Source organism: Typopeltis vanoorti, chromosome 2 (genome assembly GCF_054136105.1).
Source record: "Typopeltis vanoorti isolate ZY-2024b chromosome 2, IOZ_Tvanoo_1.0, whole genome shotgun sequence".
NCBI lineage: Eukaryota > Metazoa > Arthropoda > Arachnida > Uropygi > Thelyphonidae > Typopeltis > Typopeltis vanoorti.
Window position 1 is genome coordinate 78073401 of NC_143550.1, and position 12070 is coordinate 78085470.

Below are 12070 nucleotides of genomic sequence, written 5' to 3' on the forward strand. Positions count from 1 at the left end.
GAGAGGTATTCCAAACCATCTTAATTGCTGTTTAAGAATTATAACTATGATATCTTCTATAGTTTACTTCATGTTTGTCTTGCTCATTTGGTTTGGTGTTCTGACCAGTGAGTCTTATTTATTTTTCTTAGGCATTTCATTTAGAATGCTATAATTTTCTGTATTTCTTCTGATGGGCATTTATGATGTATGTTTTATGGGATCATGTGATATTTGCTAAATCCCAAAAACTTATAGGACATGCACATATAATATCACAAATGTAAATTATCAATGATTCATTTGTCAGTAATGAAAACATTTCCATTCAAACTTGTTCTTTTGTTTTTCCTCTCCTTTACATTTGCCACTGTAAATTGGCTCATTATTCTTGATTGATATATTTACATCTTTTAGTAATTCAAATATGCCAATCAAGTATAGAATTATCCTTAATTATTGATTTCTTATCATTATCAAATTCCTGCCATGTACCCTCAAGGGATGTATAATACTACATGAAAAATTTACGTAATTACTAACTTCCTATCTACAATTTCATTCCAAATCAGTCTGTTACTTGTCAAGACTCCAACATTATCAGATCTTATATTTCTATCTTCTAAGGCACTTTTTTACGGTATCAATACATCTATATCTTGGTCTTTCTCTGGGTCTTTTTCCTGCTAACCTGACAGAGAACACTTGTTTTGCTAATCTTTCCTCTAATCTTTGAAATCAGTTCTGCTAACACATTCTTGGATGCTAACAATGTCAAGTTCTTTCCTAATATTCTCGTTTTTAATATGATATTGCCATTGATGCCATCTATTCATGCCCCTAATCTTTCTCAGGACTCTCATTTCTGCAGTCTCTAGTCTTTGGTCAAGTGTTTTACTTCTGACCCAGCTCTCAGATCCTTAAGTTAAAATTGGTTTGAACACTGTCTTGTATTCAACTAATTTAGTATTCTGACTAATTTCTCTCTTATTCCATATAAATTTATTCAGTTAACTTCCTACGACACCGGATTTGTTGATTCTGTTGTCTATTTATACCATCTTCATTAAAAATCGTGCCTAAGTAGCTGAAATCTTTTATTTGTTCTATAGGTTCTCCATTCACAACGCAGGTGATATTTTCAATCTTCTGCCTATTTTCATCGTCTTTGTCTTGTTATTACTGACCTTCATACCATAGCTATTACAACAGTTATTCAATTTAGACAAGGAATCTTGCAGACTTGTAGTGGATTTATTTAGAAGTATAACATCATCTGCATAAAGCAAAGAGCTGACATTAACATCTCCAATTTTGATATCATGTTTAATACCACTTTCCTTCATAATCTGATCCATACAGATAATGAATAACATAGGGGATAATGTATATCCTTGTCTCATACCAGACTGCTGACTTGCAACTCAAATAAAGACTAAGTGTTGCTTGATATAATGTCCCACTGACACCATACAACTGTAGAGTTTTGAATAGCTTCTCTCTCTCTTGACACCTTGTCATATGCCTTTTCCAGATCTACAAAACTTAAATACAGATCTTTGTTATATTTCCATGATTTTTCAAATATTTGTGGTAAAGTGAAAATCTGATCCTGACAGTCTCTATTTGGCCTCAATCCAGCTTGTTCTTCACCAAGCTTTTCTTCCACAATTCTTCTCACCATTTCTCAAGTATACTTGCATAAATCTTACCAGGAACATCAGTAGAGAAATACTTCTGTAAATCTCACATTCAGTTTTATTTCCCTTTTTTATATATATGGGTACTTCTGAACTATGCAGTGCAGCCACTGTAAGACTTTTATACCTCCATACGTGAGTATTTCTGATCAAATATCATCTACTCCAGTTGCCTTTCCACATTTCAGGCTTTTGATGGCTCTTTCAACTTCAAGTATGGATATGTATTCCTGGGTGCATGCCTGTTGAGTGGTTTTTTTACCACTGTGGAATCACTGCTTGTTTCATTTAGCAATTTTTTGAAGTAATTACTCTATACTACAAGGATATCTTTTTCTTCTGTTTTTATATCACCTTTATCATCTGTTATGCCTTTTACAGCACTCTTTTCTCCATTTTTGAGTTTCTTCAACAACCTCCAGAATATCTTGCCATCTTCTTGATATTTATTTTCCATATTCTTACCAAAGTCTTCCCATGACTTTTGTTTAGCTAGTTTTACACAATGTTTAGCTTTCTTACATTTGTCTCTGTATTCTCTAAGATCAAAATCTCTTGGCAAATAAGTCATGGCTGACTTATTTGCTAGGAACTTTTTCTTCATTTTCTTCTTTTCCTTCACTGCCTCTTTAACTTCCTGTGTCCACAATGAAGTTCTGATTTTTCTATCCTTGCATACAACCTCACCACATACCTCTCTAGCTGAATCAATCAAGGATTTCTTCAAGACTTGCCACTGAATCTCCAAGATTTGGTTCCTGTTCTCAAACTCTTTCATTTTCACTTAGATAATTTTTGTGTATTTTAGTCTACAGTTCACATTTAAGAGCTGCTCAACTTTTATTCGCTTTAAACTTTCTTATATGTTATTCTTTTCAATATGAAATTCAATTTTATTCTGCTCCAGACTAAATAGTGATCACTTCCAATTTCAAATCCTCTGTACATTCTGGTGTCCTTCACCAGGGAGAAAACATCACTATCGACAATAACATAGTCAATGAGACTTTTCTTATTCCTTGCCTCTTCTCTCCATGTGAATTTGTGCACATTTTATGTTCGAACATTGTGTTAGTAATAACCAGTCCATGTCCTGAGCAGAAATCCAACAGGTATTTGCCATTATTAACAGTTTTGCTTTTTTCTCCAAATTTTCCCAAAACTTTTTTGTATATCTGACAATCATTTCCTTCTCTGCTATTCAGATCCCCAACGGGGACCAACTTTTCATTTTTCACTGTCAGTTGCTTTCTCTAAATTCTCAAAAAATTCCTCCACTTCTACCTTAGTAGAACTTTCTGTGGGACCATAGGCACAAATCAGTCTCATTGGCCAGTTTTCCATTCTGATATGTGCCCACATTACTCGACTTGAGACTGCTTATCATTCAAAAATATTAGCCTTGTATTTAGTGTTGAATACTATGGCTACTCTTTCTTTTCTTCATTGTCATGGCATGAATATAACATTTTGTATTTATTGCTAAGAAAGATCTCACCATTTTTTGTTTCTATCACCCCTATTATGTCGATCTGGTACTTATCTAATTTCTCAGCTAGCTCCATTATTGCTTTCTAATAATTCTATACAAACACATTCACGGTTCCCCTCCCCACGCAAATCTGATTACAATTAAAGAACCTGCCATATCGGTAGAATGTGGCACATATGCCGATACTGTAGCAGAGTGAGGTATATTCTCTTAACCTGCCAGATGGTGAAGGTGGCGATGAGAGTTTTTTTGAACACCCCAGCATAAACATGTTAATAGTGGTAGTGTGTACTGCAAATAGTTATGTCCAAGTAGTGTTGAATTTACTGCAAACTAGAAATACCATGCGAGTTTAGATAATTCATTTCATCCAGTTTGTTGCCAATCTAAAGGGGAAAAAAAAAAAAAAAAAATCACACACACACACAACACCAAATATTCAATTTCATCTATAAACTTATTAGAAAAGCCACAAATTAATACAAACCTATATTTCCATGTGAAAAAGCACTCCGAAAAGATCCATTAAATCGAATCTCGCCATTTTTGATATCTTCTATCTGAAGCTGTTCAGCAGGAATAGGTTGCCTATAAACTTGGTATACTGTTCTCGAAGAGTGATTGTGAAATCTACTTACTCGCCTTCCCAATAAGAAACCCGTATCAAAAAGGAAGGCATGTAATTTCTGAAATAAAATGTAATTTTTAAGTCACATAATCAGATTATAATACATAAATAAATATGCAGTTGGAGTATTATAATTAAGGAAATTTGACTATACTATCCTCTACAACAGCCTATTCCTACTTGGTTTCTATGAGTTTGCCATGAGAGTAAATTGTATTCAGAATACTGAAGCTGACAAGAAAATCATACTAATAAATAAATAATGTTCATTATCTTTAAACTTGAAAACTTTGCTTTAGATTCATGAAAGGAAGAACTGTTAAGCTTTTTTCCATATAGTATATATATTCCTTTGTTTTAGTGGAAGATAAGTTTAAGATATAATGGAACTATTAACTGATGTAGAATCAATTATATTATTAAAAATTATTAATTATGGGTGTCTGTTGTGCTACACTACAGCTTGCCACCCCTTGTCCCAGCTATTGCTTACTCAGGAAACTCAACACTTTTACTCTTGATTACACTTCATTTGAAAGTGTCTTATAAAGCAGAAACATTTCAGAATTGACCTTGTTCAATAAAAATGAAGGAGGGGGGGGGGGGGGGGAAGTGGTCATGACCAACCTAGTAGTAAGCCTGTAGTTTTACTGTGAATGATAACAATTACGCATGAATCAGCCATATTTACTGCCAAAGGATAATGCAACACATCTTTGCACGTGACAAGTTGTTGATCTATTAATAACAGCTCGGTATTGGTCAGAGATTTTTTATCCAGCTATGCATTTTGACATCTCAACAACATCTATATTGCAAAACATGCTTTTGGACTATCTTGTCATTACTGAGAATATTTTTTGCAAGTTATACATTTTTCAAACTTGCAGTTTAATGAATGTGTGTGTAGTACAATCTAAAATTACTTCTTGACATTTAAAAGCAAACAAAATGCAAAATGTTGGACAATTAGAGTTTAAAATAATTATGGTTAGAAAAACTATGATTAAATTCACATTCACAGCAGGGCTTCTAAGTATAAACACTACCCAGAGGAGCAAAATAAGTGTATTATTTATTAAGTTGCTAATCTCTTTCGGATTTCAAATGGATCTTCAGAGCACAAACACACTTGTCACAGAATACAGTACACCCAACCAACCAATTCAAATTATAACTGAAAACAGGAACTGTGTGTGTAAAGACTTAAATACTGAGAGAAACTCATATTAGAGGTTTAATGAAGTAAAACAGCACTGAGAAAGGATTAAAAATAATATTTAATTCTTCCAACATTTTGTAAATGTCAGGAAGTACTGTATGCCCACAGATGCAAGACCCTTCGACACTTCTGTGCAAGTCAGAAGAAGGAGAAGCTATTCCGATAATAGGGTAATCAATCCATATTGTGGGACGAGTTGTTTATTATTACACATCGGAAAATTAACTTCTCTTTTATGAATATTGTAATTTATAAAGTGATAACTATTTTGCTTGTATAACAGTTGGAAAATTTTACGTATAAAGCACATGATTTCTTGTGTTGGTAACCAATTCATATATCGGCTTATTTCTTTCTCCCCTTCAACATGAATTGATTCTTCTTGAAACCAAGCTAACTGAAGTTCTCGTATCTGTGGTCAGACAGTACAATATGAGCCCCGTAACACACACACAAATGGCAACACCAAACTATATAAAACATGGACAAAAAACTAGAGTCCTAACTAGGTGGAGTACTCTCTGTGTTCACCGGTTGGCGGCATAGGATGAAAACTGGGATCTCAAAGTATTAGTGTTTCCCATATTTTGTAAAGCCTAATGCAACCATTCTAAAAACAGTTTTTCTCTTCTAAATTTACTGAAATGGAGCATAATGGTCCTTTTCCAATTGATTCTGTGAGCCATATCTAAAGCATGGTCTGCAGGGCCCAATGATTGCAGATGTTATTTTTTATGTTTTTCCATGCCAGATGTTAGCAGATCTTCCCGTATGTCCACAGTAAGCTAACTTGCAGGAACAGGGAACTCTATATACTCCAGGAACTGAGAGAGGAGGGATTTGGTCTTTAGTGGAGTGGATAAAGGTAGCCAGTTTAAAATGAAGCTTGAAAGCAGTGCAGAGGTTGTATTTCTTTAAAATTTGGCTATGCTTTGGACATAGAGGATGATGATGATAGTATTACTAAAATCTTTTGGAAGAGAAGTTGAGGACTGGAGGAAGAATTGATTTTTTTTGGATACTGTGATAACTGTAGCCATTAGATAAGTGTATGATTAAGTTCTGCTGTAAGGAAGGACTAACTGAAACAAAAGTTATAAGCTCTATTAGTTATTTTTAATGATACCATATTGTTCAGAGGGGAGGGGATGATGGGAAAGTTTATGAATCTCCCTGTGTGGGTAGGCTTCCTGTATACTAAAAAGGTAAGGTGTCTTGAAAGGCTCAACTGTTATTAGTTTCTTTTTCCATGGTTTTAATTTAAACTGGATTCTAGGGAGAAGACTATTGAGATGAGAGAGGAAAGAGTGTGTCTGGGCCATGAGACAAAATGGAGAACACATGTGAATGTGTTATCCATTTTATCACATCATCTTAACCACAGAAGGTTTGAGATGGGTTGAGTCACAAAGCTTGTTTTTCAAAATGTTCCATAAAAAATTGGCAGAGGGGAGGTGAGAGGTACAAACCCTGTTTATATCAGGAAGAAAAACCTTTATTTTTTTTAAAAATAAGTGATAAGGTGTAATTTAAGGGAATACTGGTGAACAGTGATATCAAAGCTAACCAAAATAACCAATATAGATTTGAGAGCTGGGTTAGAAATAAAATAGTTGATTAAATTGGAGACACTACACATATGAGAGTTCTAAGAAAAATTAGTGGTGTTTACAGATGATATGAATGGCAGAATCATATTATAAACAAAGACATGAAAGGACTAGATACTTAGTATTCAGGAATATGTGAATAAGGATAATCATCTCAGGTAGTGTGGTCACTTAAACATAATGTTAACAAAACAAGTGTTTGCCAGGATGCCAGAAAAAGCCAAGAGGATGCCCAGGTAGGTGCAGTGATGCAATTAAATTTCATACTACTTTTTTTTCATGATTTAACGTGACTGCCTCTTGGTTAAAGCAACCTACAGTATGCAAGGGTACAATGTATCATACTGTACTTGGCATGGGTTTTGCATTAGTTCATTCATTTAATGCTTTAGAAGACCAAATTATAAGATCTGATAATATTGGAGTCCTGACAGATAACAGATTAATTTGGCAGAAAACTGTCAATAGCAAGTTAGCGATCAGGTAAACATTTCAGTGGTATTATCAAAGTATCTATACCTACCCCACCTTGAAGATATATATCAGGAATTTGATTTGTTTGTTGCTGTTGTCAAGAATATACCATTTTCCTCAACTGTTTACTAATTTACTTTCTGAACCATTAAACTCTTAAATGCAACATGAAGGATACTTTTTAGAACAAAGAGAATTAGAAAAACACGGGAAAGTGTAAATAAAAAAAGATAATGATCAAAGGATGAAATTATTTTAGTACATATAAATTAGTTTGTCAATATTTCTATGATTGGGATGTAGAGTATTGATTGCAACATAGATTTATGCCAGCTTGCATGTCTTTTGGCATCACTTAGTTCAGCAATCAATGAGTTCATTTTTTGGTGTAGTTATTTATTTATTTTTTGAATAACTAAGTTTTCAGTGTTCACAAATATGTGCTATTTATTAGTATTTTCATCTGCAATCATGAATTCTCTCTTCCAGTTTGGTTCTACAAAGCAAAAGAAAAAAGTAACAGTGGCTGATTTTAGTTACCTTATTTTTGTAAGCAAAACTACTCTGGTGAGGTGTGGCCTTTTTGGAAAAAACAGAAATGAGCAAGTTAATCTTTGGCTTACCCTCTTTTTCTGAAATGCAAGCCTGTGTTTCACTAAAAAGGCAATAAAATATCACTGTTGCTATACACTACATCATGTACAGAAGATTCCAAAGAAATTTCATACTACGTTTTTTTTCTTTTTTTTCCATGATTGGATGTGAATGACTCTTGGTTAAAGCAACCTATAATATGCAAGGACACAATGTATCATAATGTACTTGGCATGTAGTTTTGCATTCATTAATTCATTTATTTTGCCAAATCTTAAATGTACTGTAGTAATATATAAAAATCTGAGTGTGTTTTCTTTCTAATTAATGTGTGGAATTGTATTCAGAAAAGCAGTGGTAATGCAAATACATGAAACTAAAATGAATTTTGCTATACTCTATCATGCTAACAAATACCAAGTTTTGCTATATGTTACTACAAGATGAATTCACTGCACTGCAAGTCGAAGGTCATCTTAAAATGATTAACTACCAAAAATTTGGAAAAGATTATACTATAAGACATTAGTTCCTCTATTACTACAATTCTGAACTGTTTCTACAATTACTTGATTGTTAGTGCTTTGTGTTCTGCAATAGCTTTTTTTTTTGTGCAGTGAGGATGACGAGTTCATATCCCAAAATATCAGCAGTTTACTAAATTATCCTATTTATCTTGTTCTTCTGATGCTGTGAATCAGCAAAGTGACAATCACATTACTGAAGCACCAAAAATTTTTTAACAAAGTATAACTTCATATAAAAGCAACATTAAAAATCTTATATAATTAAAATTGAAATAGTAAAAAACATGCTAAAGATCTACACAAAAACAACAAAACTTACTGTGCCTCTACTGTTCTTCAGGACTCCAGAGCACAGCAATACCGTAGCAGTACTAAGGAAGGGCACCTTCTAAAGAGAGAAAAAATTTAAGTATATTCCTTCATATGCAAGCTTATAAAATCAGCATAGTATAAAAGTTTTTAATTGACCTTTGTTCTGTCACAAAAAGAAACGATTTTCTTTCTGTGACATTCAACTATCTAAATACAAAATGTATTTAGATAGTTGAATGCCAGAAAATGTTTATAATATGTCCTTATAATAATGGCATTTTGAGGACCTTTCTCTGGTATTCAACAATTCATGCAGTGATAAAAAGGAAGGCAGAGTAACATTAATAACACATTAAAATATACCTGATAAGAAATTATATTTATACAAGCATAAACAAACAAAGGCTTTTACATGAAATATCGTCATGATTAGCTTCCTTGTATACAGAGACAGGCAACTTCACATCAGATTACTCTTGTATTCTATAAGGTGCAGTACACTTCCTTTCAGATGTGTATACAGTCATGCATTATGGAAAGGTCACTACCCATGTCTAGCTGCCACTGATGAATCCATAATGCATGGAAGCATACATGTCCAAGTGTGCCATGCATCATATACTAATATAATATGATGTGAAAGTACCACCTACCTTTGTATATGAGTAGACTATTTGTGAAGATACTTCATCTGCAAATGTTTGTTTGCTCATTCAGGGATGGATGAAAACAAGACAAGAATACAACTTCTTGTTAAGTATAATATACTTGCTGGCTCAGTGAAAAACTTCCTACAGTTAACAGCATAGGTAAAACCCAGAATTAACACTCTGAGATCTCAATGATTCATCCATTAGCTTGTATATTATAATCCCATCCTGTAATTTGACTTGATTCCCATATGTTCAACTGATAGTGAACAAACAAAACTTCTATTACTAGGCCAACTGAGCAGTCTGTGTTATTTATTTTGTAATGGCAATCTCATATCTTAAGAGGGAAGGGGGTTGAGGAGAAGGAAGAAACTTGTCCACAGATCTGAAGATCTGTGGACAAGTTTCCCTTAATCTCCTAATATTTACACTGGGGATAATTATCAGGAGTGAGGTTTCCAAGTAGCATGGAAGTTGACCTAACAGATATTTTTACATTACTTTAGAAAGAATTAAAGTGAGAAACTGAATGGTAGAGATTTACTGTTCTTCTTAAAAAGAGAATTGAAATGAGATAATTTCCAGTTGTATGACAAAGTAATAACAAAACTTTAGTTAATTTTGGAACACAAGCCACCAGAACAATCATAGAAACAGGTAGCAAGACTGGACATGATCTTCTCCTAGTGAAAAACAAAAAACAGAAAAGATGGTGCTGAATGTTGTAAGTTTGGAATGGAGAGAATATTTACTAAGACCATCAATAGAAGAACTGAAGGAAAAGTAAGATTGGGGTTTTCTGCAAGTAAGAATGTAACAGAATCATTCAGGTGCAAAAGACTTGGAAATAGAGTTAGACCAAAGTTATGGCCAATAACTTTGGCAAGAGACTGAAAAGCATGACTGTCATTTGAACGTGTTTCAAATGACAGTCATGCCTTCATGTAAATGACAAATGCAAGTTTCCTGCATTTGTCATTAAAAAATTAGCTCTGTATATGCACCGATAATTTGCTTGCTACTCTTTTGAGTCTAAGATTAGGCAGAAAAGGCCAGCTGCAATTTATTGTTATTATTATAATCGGCTACTCCAAGGAGTCCTTGGATTCATTGAGGGAGACTGTAAATATTATTATTATCTGAGACCTCCAGGGAGTCAAGGACTCATCAACGGAGACTAAAAATCACCCAAACCAGCTATCATACTTTCTCTTAAATTCATTCACACTAGATGCACTTACTACCACTTAAGGGCAAATTATTCCACTGACTCACTGCTCTCTGGGAGAAAAACCTGGCCCTTACCTCTTTCTTGACTGCGAACAAACTTAACTTCCATTGCTGTTCCCCCATATTCTCTCTCTCTCTAACTCTCCACCCTCCATATAATGAAAAATTTCATCAGATGAAATCCTATAACATCCATTCAAAAGTTTATAGACCTCTATCACCCCTCTTTCTCCTGTTAACCAGAGTCTGCAATCCACATACTAGCAATCTGTCCTCATAATCTAAATCCCATAATCTGGATATAATCTTAGTAACTCTTCTTTGTACCCTTTCCACAGCTTCTTTATCCCCTTGGAATCCAGGAGACCAAATCTGCACACAATAATCCAGATGTGGTCTTATCAAAGCCTTATAAAGAGGCAAAATGACTTCCTTATCATTACATGTCACGGCTCACTTCAACATCGCAATTATCTTCTGAGTTGTATTTGCAACTTTTGTATGTGACCTTTGAACTTTAAATTCTTATTTACCAATACACCAAGATCCCCTGCCTCTTAAGTTTCTTGCAGCATAACCCCACTAATATGCTGCTGGAACTCTAATCACACCAAAGTGCATAATTTTACACTTACTAACATTAAACTGATTAAGCTTACTAACATTAAACAAAATAGACCTGTAAGACACACAGAAATCAGGAAGAAGTCTGGACTCATAGATGTAATAAAAGCAATCTATAACAGCAAAAGAAGATGGGCAGGACATCTCGCCAGAATGAGAGACAACAGATGGACAGTCAGAGTTACAAACTGGTATCTGAGAGATACCAAAAGGAAACCTGGAAGACCAGCCTTAAGGTGGGAAGATCCAATGATTAAGAAAGTCGGAAGAAAATGGAGAAGAAATGCCCAACACAGGAACAGCTGGACTTTTTATGACCTGCAGTCATGGAGAAATCCCGACTGAAATTACAGGCCCATCAAGGTAAACATTAAATTGACAGTCATTTTCGTTTGCCCAAATTTCCAGTCTATTCAAATCATTTTGTCATTGCTGAATATCAGTAGCAATCAGTAGTAATATCAGTAGCATCCCTGATTGCTGTGTCTATCTTCGCATCATCGGCAAACAATTGCACATCTGATGATAGACCCTGCCTGATGTCATTAATGTATAGATTGAACAATAATGGTTCAAGTACTGAACCCAGAAGTACACCATTGGTTACCTTAAATTTGGCAGATTCGCACCCACTATATACCACTTTTTGATATCTGTCTGTCAACCATCCCCTGATCCAAGTCAAGAGATTATATTCCAATCCCATATTCTCCAGTTTATGCAACAGCCTTTCGTGTGGTGTCCTATCAAATGCCTTAGAAAAATCTAACAATATCATAGTGTATCCATTCACTTTATCCAACTCAGCCGTAACATTGTTATAAAATATGAGCAAATTGCTAAAATATGACCTTCCTTTAGTAAACTCATCAGGTTCCTTGCAGAGTATAGCATGTTTGTCTACCAATTTCTGTATGCGAGTTCTTACCAACTTCTCTAAAATCTTCACTACCACACCAGAGATACTAATAGGTCGGTAGTTAGACACATCAGTTTTTGCACCACCCTTGTACAATGGAACTATC

The 12070-nt window shown here is 34.3% G+C and overlaps 1 protein-coding gene across 2 annotated transcripts in view; it reads right to left on the reverse strand.

Moving 5' to 3' along the window:
* Nucleotides 1-12070, reverse strand: part of LOC150109200 (rho guanine nucleotide exchange factor 3-like) — a 235143-nt gene that overhangs the window by 24177 nt on the left and 198896 nt on the right. For both annotated transcript variants that reach the window (XM_090406217.1, XM_090406208.1), the window contains 2 exons: nt 8546-8614; nt 3659-3857 (listed from right to left, as the gene is read on the reverse strand). In XM_090406217.1, the coding sequence (XP_090262343.1) occupies nt 3659-3857; nt 8546-8614 (268 nt within the window). The remainder of the gene's footprint in view (nt 1-3658; nt 3858-8545; nt 8615-12070) is intronic.